The sequence below is a fragment of the Lepidothrix coronata genome, unplaced genomic scaffold (genome assembly GCF_001604755.1).
Source record: "Lepidothrix coronata isolate B3197 unplaced genomic scaffold, Lepidothrix_coronata-1.0 Scaffold185, whole genome shotgun sequence".
Classification (NCBI taxonomy): domain Eukaryota; kingdom Metazoa; phylum Chordata; class Aves; order Passeriformes; family Pipridae; genus Lepidothrix; species Lepidothrix coronata.
Genome location: NW_016690365.1, coordinates 119,903 through 132,937, shown reverse-complemented (window position 1 = coordinate 132,937; position 13,035 = coordinate 119,903). Strand labels below are relative to the sequence as shown.

At 39.6% G+C, this 13,035-nt stretch overlaps 1 protein-coding gene and 1 long non-coding RNA gene across 22 annotated transcripts in view; one reads left to right on the top strand and one right to left on the bottom strand.

Annotated features, from left to right (window-relative positions):
- The window catches only part of MPDZ (multiple PDZ domain crumbs cell polarity complex component), a 107,927-nt gene extending 99,529 nt beyond the window's left edge, over positions 1-8,398 (bottom strand). For 20 of the 21 annotated variants that reach the window (XM_017830901.1, XM_017830903.1, XM_017830908.1 and 17 more), the window contains exons 1-2: positions 8,351-8,398; positions 185-255 (exon numbers count right to left, since the gene is read on the bottom strand). In XM_017830901.1, coding sequence (XP_017686390.1) covers positions 185-200 — 16 coding nt within the window. In that variant the 5' untranslated portion in view covers positions 201-255; positions 8,351-8,398. Of the gene's footprint in view, positions 1-184; positions 256-1,055; positions 1,185-8,350 lie in introns of those variants that run through there. The other variant, XM_017830902.1, reaches the window with a different exon arrangement.
- On the top strand, positions 6,200-7,690 carry LOC108505182. The gene is made up of 3 exons (XR_001877414.1): positions 6,200-6,629; positions 7,021-7,205; positions 7,456-7,690. It is a non-coding gene; the product is annotated as an uncharacterized LOC108505182 (long non-coding RNA).
- Positions 8,399-13,035: the final 4,637 nt, after the last annotated feature.

The window sequence follows — 13,035 nt, the reverse complement described above, 5'->3', positions numbered from 1 at the left end:
AATACACTAAACAAATGATGGTACACCTGTTTTCAAATACAAAAACCCAAACACAACACAAATTTTTAATCAGAAGAGATAATTTTCTCAAAATCTCTCTCAGCAGTTTATACCAATGACCCAAATCTATCATGTGCACTTGATTTGGCCACAAAAATACTGTGATACAAATGAAAAAAATTACCAATTGTTTCCAACATCTTTTTTTCTTCTCAGCTTCTATTTCAACGTTGGTAAGTGATAGAAAATATATCCCTGAAAAATAACAGAAAGGGAAAAAAAGTCACATTTATAGAAGTGATAAGCTCTGATGGAGAAGAAAAAAGCTTGACTTCCGAAAACAAGAAACAGCAAAATAACAATCCACAAAAAACACATCTCCATGGATAATTAAAATAACCTCAAAGGTGACTATATTCTGAGTTACTTTGGTGCTTAAAACCTGCCTGAAAATTGCTTTAGGAATGTACTTTGTCATATTTTCCTTTCCATATCAATGCTGCTGTCTGCATACTGCTGCACAACATCTCCTGCAATGCTTTAAACAGAAGCTATTAATCATCGCTGTCACTGATATTTTACAGTTTCATTGCTTTCCTTTTCAGTGATTCACAAAAGACATTCCCTGCGGGATCAGTTTTCAAGCTCTATGTTGACAATTTCAGGTGCACCAGCCACAGCACATTTTTAAGCAATCTTTTTTAAAGAAAAGTCACATAAATCACAAAGTCTTCATGCTAAAGACCTGCAAGAGTCTCACATTATAGCCTCCACCATTAATATGTCTTGGAACTGAGACTCTGATCTGGATGATGGCTGAGTTTTCACCAGTGTGCGTTTTCAGGCAGGAAATTCCATGCTGAGAGGAAGAAATTTGGAAATTGCTTTGTTGATTCTTTTTGTTGCTTTTGGGCGTTGTTTGGGTTTTTTTTTTCCACAGTATACCTCCAATTGCTCTGAAGTTTGTAGCAATAGAACATGTTTGATGAGATGGATAGCTGAGGAGAAGTGAGGAGGTCAAGTATCATTGCAGGTGTATGAACTCATAATCTTACCCTTCAAAATCGTGCTTTTGTTTTCTTTATAATAGGAAAACCATTATAGCATCCCAACTTGAATCTGGAGAGCTTAAAAATATGCAGAACCGCGATCTCTAAGCACTCAGGAAAAGCGATTTTTTTCTTGAAACTATGGAGAAAAAGAGAAATGGGAATGATGTTGGCAGATCTCTGGGTAAGCTAGCCTACCAGGACCATTAGTTACGGAACCTGATTGTCAAGCCTATACTATTTAGAGTTTATGCAGAAAAAACAAACCAAGTGGGTTTAAAATGGTCTCAAGTTCCATCAACATGACTTCCCTAGTTTTGATATACCAGAAGCTTTGTATCAATTTTATTCATGGAATCACAGAATCATAGACTGGTTAGGGTTGGAAAGAACCTTAGAGATCATCTTGTTCCAAGCCCTCTGCCATGGGTAGGGAACCTTGCACTAGACCGGGCTAGTCAGAGCTCCATCCAGCCTGGTCTTGAATACTTCCAGCAATGGGAGCATTCAGAACTTCTCTGAAGGTTGCTTTTGAATTTGCCAATACATTGGTATAGAATCAGGACAACATACCACTTAGCGACAAACATTCAAATCCCTTAAACCTGATTTTGTCAAAGTAATCTTATTCCATGATCCAATAGAATCCAATAGAATATCAGTAACAAATAAAAATAAGCCTTTATGAATTTGTTTTCTCGCTTGGCAAGGGAAATCCCAGCACATGATTGCCAGATCTCAAAACCTGAAAGTGTCTTGTTTTTTCACCCTGTCACTCTACAAAACAAGATAAAATTAAGTCTATTTTATATGGAAAGGGCTGGATGAGATTATTTAAATATTATGAAGGAAGCTGGCTTCCCCAAATCTTAATCACCCAAAGCTCGTTTTTAGATTAACAAACTACTGTCACTTCTATTCAGAGTCCCTATTTACAAGTTTACATTTACGTCACATTCATAAGTGTCTTTCTCAGTGATGATACCAATCAAAGCAGTTCTTTCCTGTTTCACTGTTCCAGTTCTTTCTCTATAGCTATTCTTGGGGCTCTGTAGCAGATCCAACCAGAAAAGTGTGCAAAAAAATAGATATGGAGTATTTTTCAGTCATTTTAGTGCCATGATCCTGTTTATCACAGCACTATACACACAAGCACATAGCATTATATGTTCAACAGACGAAACTACTCAGGAAAAATAAAGGGTTACTGTTCTGCTTCAGCTCCACAAGAACCTCAAGAAGAGATGCAGCTGTAAAATGTCCCTGTCTTTTGGAATAGCTGGATATTGCTTTATACCATAACTCTATTTGTCAAAAATCTCATTCTGCCATGCTGTGAAAGGCATATTTTACAAGCGACAGCAGAAAAGGTCACCACTGTGTTCAGGCAACCCTGAAGGTATGAACTCTGATAACTTATAGTGAAAGATTTCTAAAAGCAGACTCAAGTCCTAAACATACTCTACAAATTGAGATGATGGTATCTAATTTGCAATGAAAAGAAGTCCTTAGCTCTGCTAATACACTCATTACATACTTTCTCTTTACCTCATGCTTTAGAGAGAGAAATTAATACTGCTCCAGTGCTATGCTAGCATCAGCAAATCCATTTTTAACTCTCAGTTTATTTGTGTTTACATTAGCAGGAAATCCCTCCCCAGATGGCCAGCTTAATGCTTTTGTTGACTGCAGCAATAAGCATGAGCAAGACAAAAACTGTTGTCAAGATGTTTTCCCTCGGGACACCTCTGAGGCAGATGCAATGTGTTGAGGAACACCAGCGTTTCTACGCATCGCAGGCCAAGATGACCCCTGTTCTCTCTGCCTGCACTCTGAAATGGCAAAACCCCACATGACTGTGCTCCTGTTGTGCCACATCCATGCTAACAAGTGGGATCTGTCAGCACCAGCTTAGTGGCACATTAACATACTGAAAGTACAGGAGAAGCAACCACACATCTGTCCAAAATGCACCACTGAAACACATCCGTAAGCAACACCACCCACTGCAGGCTGCCCCGGCCTTTAAACCAACTTTGGTTTCTAGGTATACTAGAAATAATGTGCTAGGGAGAAGTAGAGAGGCATGCACGATGACTTGCTGACAGGTGTAAGTCTATCATTTGCTATTGTGAATATTTTTATAATGCCATCACAGACTTCTACATGTACAATGGGAAGATTCGTTCTGATTTTCTCATTTTGCAAACTCCTGGCAATTTGTATCACAGGAACCTGAAGCCAAAACTAGCCCTTCTATACATCATACCATACTGCTCATGCCTCAAAGAGCTTACTAGCTTAGCTCAAAGTAGATTTAACTATTTTTGTATTTCAGTGTTAAAGTTCATTAATCTCTTCACAGTAATAAGGACACAGACTGTCTGTGTTAGACTTTTTTAACTGGCACCTCAAAGAAATGCTGCTAAGGAAATAGCAAGTTAAATATACTTTCAAGTTTTAAAGGCACAGATACTTGAAAGCTATGACTTAAAAAAAAGCAAACAAAAACCCTCTCCACCTTCTATTTTTCCTTCTGTTTTATAACACTAAAGTAGAAAACACAAGGAATTTTAGACAGGTACGTGGTGACAAACATGGTCTTCTCTCTAAGTATAAATGAAAATTAAAAATGATCCCTTTCAAACTTGCACTTTGGGAATTTGACTCTTCACATGCTAAGAAACAAAAATGTGTTATATACACATTTCTCTACTCTCTATGGTACCCTTCTTTGATAAGGTTGGTTGCCAGAAAACAGTTGGCATGTTGCAGCTCTGGTTTCCTTCCGTCCACTTCTGTAATGCTAAAATCCACAGGTGGCAGAATTTAAAAAAAAACAACCTGAAATTTATTTGATCACCTCCTTTCCACTGCAGCCACACAAGACACTTAGCTAAACAAACAAAAGATTCAAGAGAAAACAGAAAGACCTTTTTCCAGTGATTATTCTTTCACACCTGATAATTTAGTTTCTACAAAGAAACCTACTCTGTTTCATTGATAGATACTGCATCTACTATTTCACAAAGTCATTTCAGATAATAACCTGGAAACTAATGCTCATAGTAGTGGATTACCAAACATGCAATGCCAAAGATAGAAAACACAGTAATAGGCTTTGCCCTGTAGCTCCTGCATTACTTGAAGTGCTCTGAGCATACAGAGGAAATGCCTATCTTAAGAGTGATCTCTGGGCCCAAACTTTGGCATGAGATTAAAATTAAATCTGTTTCAATTAAGCAGCATGGTAACCACAACAGGCATTTAATAGCTGTTAAAAAAGAGTATTTCGAAACTTCTAATCTAAATTTCAACACTTGGGCCTGGTTCTGTGTGTGCTAGAGATATCATTTAACATTTGATTTTTATCCCATGTCATTTCCCTCCCATATTTTCTGGCTATCACTCAAACAGGCATATTGTGTTAGCACTGCATGGTGCAGGAAAGGAAACCAAAACATGCAGCAAGTGGAAGATGTTAATTACTGCTAAACCTTCTGCTTTGCCTGCAGATTCCAAGAGCTCTTCCATTTTGCCCAGTTACATTCTGCACGCTGGCTACTAAGCCCAGGAAGAAAACTAAGGTGGATCTCAGATTCTCTGGGAGTAGTCTTGTCAAAATAAATGCAGTAGAAACTATTAATGGTAAATTGAAAAATCTCATGCTTTTCTATGTATTTTTCTACTGTCACAAAGGCAATTTTACTCTTGCATACAGCGCTTTCTTAAGTACACTGAGAAAGCATATGGAGATAAATGCAAGAGAACAGTGACCAACAGGGAAAACATGATAAACAAAAACAATAAGTGGAAAGGAAGAAAGAAGGGGAAAAAAGGCTAGCCTACCATTTTACTGACAGGACATGCGCTGGCCAAATTAACATCAACCACTCAGTTTCATCAGCCAAGAGACCCTAGACTGCTAGCTTCTGAATGACAAAAGAGAGAACTGATTCAAATTAAGGATTTAATACAAGCAAAATTAACGTGCACTGTTCCACAAGGAACAAAGCAGATTTCCACTGGCTCTCTGGAATGTAACAGGTAAGCAAGAGAAGCCTGACATTTACATTTAAAAGCTATGCTAATGAAAATTGTTCTGAAACATTCAAAGTAGAAATAAAAAGGCAGTATTCACACAGTCTATATTAAGACTCTAAGAAGTCTGAAAAGATGTTAGTAGCCTCTAGAATTTAGCAAAATGCTGAATGCATCAAAAATATGTAGAGATGTAATGGCTCTGTATGTTAGAGAAAAGTTCTGTTATAGAGTTGAACAGCTTTATGTATTTTGAAGCAACTATGAAAACAGAATTTTGAACATTCAACTATTTTTAACCTGCTGTATACAACACATTAATGTACTAAAGAAACTTAAAATTCTTTTTGATGAACTGGCAGTCTGTTCACCGTGTATAATAAATAATGTTCTGTAACACTGGAAGGAGACCTATATCAGCATAATATAAAATATCCATGTTAACTGACATGCAAGTGATAATTGCAACTGGAAAATTGGCTTAAACTATCCATAATGCTTTCACCTACTGACAAACCTGTCTGATATAGCTTATTTAAAAGTGATTTGCATAGAGTATTGCAAAAATGACAACATAGTAAGTGAAGTGTTTCTAGTGGGGTTTTGGTGGCTTTTTTGGTTAATGAAACAAACATACCATCTGTTTACAAAAAGGTATTTTTTCAGTAAATATTTAAATTGAGAACAGTTGGAATCCTTTCTTCTGACTTCTGAAGTAAATAAGGTTCAGAAACTAAAAAGAAAGTTTTTGGTATATGTTGAATATATGGGACACAACAGACACTGAATTAACAAAACATAGGCATGATTAATATTGCCTCTTTATGTTTTCAGCATAGGCAATTGATTACCGTATTCACTAAATTCAGTTAAACCTGATGAACCATAGTTCCTGCAGCAGTTGCACCTCTTAATGTATACTGCATCCTTCACAGAGGTGACAACAGCATACATAAATGAATAAATACAAAGCTTCACTGAACAGTTGCCAGTGAGCTTCAACAAAGAGTCATTATTTTCCTTACAAACTGAAAAGGGAAATTTCTCATTGTATACTGCGACAATAACAAGCAAGTTACACAGAAAATCACGACACTGTATAACAAGACCACTGTGCAAGAGGTCTCAGATGCAAGGACAAGGTTTGAAAAGTCTACGAAAGAAATACTTCAAAAGTAGCACATTTTTGTACTGACTTATTGGGAATGCCAACAAAACTGTCCTTAGCAATGATGATACAGTATACAGTACCAGCATAGAACTGTATTGGCTTAAATTGCTTCATCAGGATGCTTAAATACAAAGCCAATTAGAAAATTTATTGGATGCTCTTCACATAATGTAAACTTTCTTACAGGAAACATGGAGAAGATGATTTTAAAGGTCTTTAAAATGGTTCTCAGTACAGTGATCAAAGTGCTACTTATTAAAACAGAACCATCTACAGCGATCTGGGTGACTGAGAAGCGGCACGGCATTTCTCGCTGAAGAATTCACAGACAAAGGGCCAGGAGGAATATAAAGATCATCAATTAGTATGTAAGTAGTGCAGTTCTCTCTTGCCTGATGCTGATACTGATCTAACTTTCCTAGTGTAAAGAGGAGAGAGTGTATCCAGTTCCTGATGAAAAAGCTTCTTCAAAGCACTAAGGAAACAATTAGAAACACAAGAGCTAATCAGTAAATGTTACATGCATGTTACTGTTAACTAGATACATAGAGATAAAAAATATGCATACTAGAAATGCATAACAATTTTGGAAAAAAAAAAAGTTGATGTTCTCTGCCTTAAAAAATGTTGCTTATTAAGGTCGATATTAGATATTTTCAATCTGCATTCTTTTCCTCTAATGTTACAACTACTTTCAATTTCCAAGGAAGCCTTAAGTAACATTCCTAAAAAATACTTTACCACTTTCCCCTTTTCCAGTTTAGATTCCTCCCTCCCAACGAGTTGCTGTTATCTTGGAAAACGGAGCAGTTATATGAGAATCACAGGGCATCACACAATAGAACTTCCGCAACTGCAGAATTCAAACCCTTCCGTATGATTACGGTAAATCACTGCTCTGCTCCAGAGACACACTTCTGATACCATTTCTGGCACCAAAGCCGGTAAGGACGTTTTCTATTCAACAGTTTACAATAAAAAACCCCACCTTCTGCACGTGTTAAGAAGTAAAAATATAACGGGACGCGGCAGTGTTATAAAAGCAAAAGACAGGGAAAAGGAAACAAAAATAAAACCACAGCATTCTTCAGCCAAGTGGCAAATCAAGCCTGTTAAATGCGGTACACGGAGTTCAAAAGGTCGGCTTTGTGAGAGTTTTTCTTTTGCTCCCTTTCTTCCTACTACTATTTCCAGTAACATATGGAGGAGGTGCAGGCAGCAAGGGGGAATACCATACGAGGAACGAACCACCCCGAAAAGCAGACCCTTTCCTTTGCGCATCCAGACGTATCAAAGGGCACGACTGCGGGCGGCTCTTCGCCGCTCCGCTTCCACTCTGCCAAACCCGTCACGTTTAAAGGCGTACCCGGGGAGCTGCTGGAGCGCCGCAGCGGGGTCCGGACCTGCGGAAGCGCCGCCACCACCACGGCAACAGGTACCGACCCCGAGCACCCGCGGCCGCCGCCCCGCCCCGAGCCCAAGGACACCGCCGGTCTCGCCCGGGCCTCCGCTCCGGCTCTGGCTCCGAGCGAGGGTGAACGCCGCCGACCGCAGGCGCTGGCCGAGGGCCGCTCGCGGGTCAGTGGCAGCGGCGGCAGATGAGGAGACCCTCCCAGGCAGGAAACACCGGCGGGGCTTGAAAACGTGGGGTGAGGGGGGGCGCGGGCAGCAGGGCTCCCTGCAGATGCCGGGGGAGGCTCGGCTTTTGTTTATGTGAGGACGTATCCCCGTCAGGCCGCTGGAGTCCGCGGACCGCCCGCCGCCGCAGGCCGGAGCCCCGGCCCAGCGCGGCCCCCAGCGCCGCTCCCGCTGCCCGCCGACAGCCCGGGGCGGGAGGGACGGGACACAGCAACAGGCTCAGCGACCCCCGCGGCTCCACGGCCTCTCTCCTCCTCCAGCCATTCCCCTCCCCGGCAAAACCCAGGGGACCAACAGAACAATAATAAATAAAACTTCGCGAGACAAATGCATTTTAAAATGCCGCTCAAACTCCAGCGACATGGCGGGGCCCTCCCCGGCCCGCATCCCCTCTGGACGACGCGGGTGAGCTCAGCACCCTCCCCGCCACCCGGCCCGGCGCCCCGCTTACCCCCGCGGCTCGGCGGCACCGCCGCCCGGCCCTGGTCTCCGCCCTTCCCGCCCCCGAGTAGCGGCGCCGAGCGATCCGCGCCGCGGGGGCAGCGCGCTCGGGCACGCCCCGCCGGCCTGAAACCTAATCCTGCGCCGCCGCCCCCCCGCCCGCGGGTCTCCCCGGGGAACGGCTGGACCGGCCGCCCGCCTGCAGCGCCAAGCGGGACAGCGGCAGCACCGCCGCGACGGAGGGCGGGGGCATCCAGGGGATGGCGGTGCACGCTCGAGGGCTGCCTGGCCCGCTCCCTGCCGGCCTGTCGCTTCGCGGTCCTTCCCGCAAAGTTTGCCTCCCCACGGCTGCAGGAGAGTACGCCGTGCCGGGGGTGACACCGGGGAGCCGGGCTGCCCGGGTTTACCTCGCCGGTTCGCCCGTGAAATGAAGGTGGCGGCGGGCTCGCCGCTGCTTCTCCCCGCTGGGGCCGTGTCGCCTGCGGCCGGGCGTCCGCCCAGCCACTGGCTGTGCCCCTTCTGCTTCAACAAGATGAACCGGGGCTAGAAAATGGGAAATATTTGCAAATGTTAAATAGAAAAAAAAAAATTAAAAAAGAAGCGAAGACCAAGAAACAACACATGATGAAGTTGATGAAGTCAGACAAAATGATTAATGAGGTCACAGAGTTACTGAAGGGATGATTTTTTCCTCGATCCAGCAGCTGGTTAGTGTCTTAACTAAAAGTAAAAAAGATGCTGTGTGCCTTTCACATATATATGTTCTAAGAATAAAGCACATAATGCAGGAGTGTTTGCAGGGACCACACAAACGTAAGTTCAGCTAAAAGTGGAATTATTTTGCTGTTTGTTAACTTTGCTTCTCCCAGGAAATGTTATCAGTCATGGTCTCCCTTTTTCTTTTACCGAAGATAATTCTTTGGTGTAGATGCACTCCAGCGGCTCCATCAAGGTAACCCCCCTCAGAGAGAGATGGACCAGCACTGTTCTGCCAGGCATGTTGACCCTGGCTCTTTAGAAGCTCCATGTACTCTTTATCTGCTTGCCTTCTATTCTGGTTTGTTTCTTTTTCTAAATGGATTTTAACTCTTAACTGTCACCATATCAAGTGATTGTGGTTTGGGATGATTTTTTTTTTTTGGGTCACACAATCATTTTAAAGAAACTTAATGTTTTGAACATAGAATGGAGTACTGCCCTATCTATTTTCAAGAGGATCAGTAAATACAACCACAGTACAAACACTTACATTAGCAGAACACTTATAATGTAAACTTTAAGAAAGACAGGTCTTTGCACATTGCATGAAATTATTTGAGATTAAATTCTGGTTGAACGACCAAACAATATTCATCTTGCTTATTACCTTTTTTCTGCTGAATACTAAAATATGCATGTAATTACACCTTTTTAACAGTAATACTTCCACTTTTTAACTAAGAAAAATAATTTTCAAAATTTTATTCATGGGTTCCATTGTTTGGTCTGGCATGTGCTGGTGAGCATATTGCTTTTTTAAATCAAACACAGAATAGCTAGGACATTGAATGCTCCTTAAACTGTCCCACCAACTTTGTGTGTTGCATGAGCCTTTATTCAATCCAGAATGAAATCTTAAAAGGAAGTTACAATTTGTTTGCATGTATCATTCTTCAATAAATAAACCACAGTCAATTAGGTAAGTACGAAATGAGACAGCTGTTGTTATTTTTCTGTTGCTCAGGCTTTAACAATAGCATCCCACTGAAATAAAATATAGTGACACTATTAAGTTTATTTGGAGCAAAAAAAGGGCCAATTTAGGTGCAATGCTACTTTACTCCTGATGTATAACAATATCATTTGTTTAATAGGTCTTCCCAGGAAAATTTGTCTTTGTGTGGGATATACCTTTCAGATAGTTTTTAACATATAGACCGCTATTCTCAAGTAGAAATAAATTTTCAGTTATATTCAGATTTTGTCAAGTCCTTGGGGTATATAGAAAGTAAATGACAGCTACTGAACATCATTCTACCTTAGTCCTTGCCTGTATTTGCATGGGCATACTTATGGCAACACAGCCATACGCACAAACTTAGCTCTCTCAGTTGACATACAACACATCTGTAATGGGAATTTGCATCACAGGAACATAATGAGCTCTTGTGTGCAGTAGCTGGTGACTCTGATGAAGAGCCATGCAGGCATAGTTCTAGTGAATAGTGAAGCAAACTGTTAGGAGTTGGACCACACTAGTGGTCTTGTGCATATACCTCCTAGTAAGTCTAGGAAGCTAATTAGAAAGACATCAGCAATTAGTATTTACTCTTTTCTTCTTTTTGTTTATAACAAAGTAGGACAGAAAATCATTTCATGGATTCTGCAATGAGGAAATCATGTGACCTCTCCAACCTCTTCCCAGAAAAAGAGGGTAGCAAAGTATTAATTATTAATAATAATGAATAATTTCCTTAGTGTGAATTACATTGTGTGCAGTGACCACACAATGTTTTAAGTTACGTGATAGCTTCATTAGTGTAAGTGGTGTGGCCACTGATGTTATCTTGAGAGATGCTGTCTTTAAAATATGAGAAAAGATAATCTGTTGTGTATTTCAAGTCTAAATATGTTAGCAAACTACAAACAATTTACAAACATTTATCTACATGATTTTAAATAAAAATTGCAAGCAGTTTTTTAAAGCATAAATTTTCTTCAAAAGACCATTATGATCACAAAATCCATAAGTAAAAAAAAACAAACTGTCTGAAAACTCTTAAGGAGAAGATGAAGAGGATCTAAAAAACCCCACATTTTATGTTCTCCAGTATTAATATATAGAAATATTTCATTTCTCAGGCCAATTTATAATATGGTCAAAGTATCAATATTGAATGAGATGTCTGCCTTGCTGATTTACTTAAATAAATAAAATATTAATATTAATGATGTACTGCTTAGATTGATTAGAAAACATAAAGGAGAAGTGAACTCAGAAAAAAAGTCTTTACAAAAATATCGGGGGCACAAAAAGCAAGTATATGTGTCCATTAAATCATTCATCAGGCTGCTGTTGGGGATGCAGTCTTTTAAAATAGTAATGGGAACAGGATCCATCAAATGAAATGAGAGTCTGATATTGCTCTATCTGAGTCACAAATACTGACTTCACTGTGAGGATACTGTTTATGGCACAGATCTATTTAATCCCTACCAAAAAACATGCATTCATAACAATAATTGTTTAGTTTCATTACTGTGGGTATTATATTTCAGTATGGAAATTGGTATTGCATGCCCCACTGGAGACTGGGTAGAATATGTATTTTAGGAACCTAAAGGAATCCTGTGAGGAAGGACTCAGGAATATTTATATATTTTATATTAATGCTTCAAAAATTCCATCTATCAGCTTAGAATAAAACATAAAAAGAGACAAAGAAACCTTTTCATAAGTACTAACTTGATTAAAAATTTAATAAATTTCTTCTTTTATAGCCTTACTTTTCATTATTACAGCATAATTTTCTGAATGTATATTCATGTATATTTCTGCATACATAGACACAATATTATACTTTTCATTAGAGCATTTCCTCAAATTTTAAGTTTAAAAAACCCACTAATTACAATCTTCCCTTTTAGAGAATAGTAATAACTATTATAGATCAAATTTTATTTCCTGATGTGTAAACCAAGAGTAATGCATTGCCTTAAGTGGAATTAAACTGTAGAAAACCAATTTGAGATCAAGGGTAACTATGATCCTAATTGCTGTGGCTGCTAATCTAAATATATTAAATATGTGGTTATGCATTCTGTCTTTATCTAACTAAGGATGGATCACTATCATCTTCTTTTCCTATGGAACTCTTTAGAATAGCATGCTTTTTTACTGCATTTCCAGAAGTTACACTAGAAGAAGCATAGTTAAATATAACACACTTCTCTGCCATCACCTCAACATAAAAATTATACTTGAAAAGTCAGATGGCCTAACTGTGCAGTCACTTCTGTTACTGGAGGTAACACCATTCATGTTGTTATGCAGAGTTAAAATTAGGAACTGTCTCTCAACTTTTGCATTTGAAATTTATTCTTTTTTTTACTATTATGCTGAAAAGTACAGAATATTAGTTTCACTTACTGAAACATTCATGTTGGCAAGAATGGTGCATAGATTTACACTTTAAAGGTTATTAGGGAAAGTCTTCCCTGGGGATATACTTCATAACTGTTATTGCTATTGGAGGTTACACATGTGTGAAGAGAAAGTATGCCCCGTAAGGTAAAACAGTAAAAAAAATCATAAAAGGTATGTTAATTATTTATAACTACAAAACAAAATACTTTAAATGATGGCAAATTAAAAGGACATTTATTTACATACAAACACGATTGTTCAAAGCACAGGCCTTGCCCATTCCATAGAAGTGAAGCCAAATAAGTGACAAAGTATATTAACCTTGTCGTAGATTTTTCAGACACATAATACCTATAAGGAGTGTCTGGTTTTGTCAGATTAAGGCTTGGGGTTTTTTTTCAAATGTTGAATTTTGCCAAAGGCTGCCACATGTTTGACAGATGCCACTCTCAGACAACCTAATTTAAAAACCTTTTTTCAGAAGTCCCTCAAGGGACACAGTCCAGAGCAACATGTGATCTAGAGTACTTGTAAGTGTAACAGTTGTACCAGTATTTAAAAACACAAGG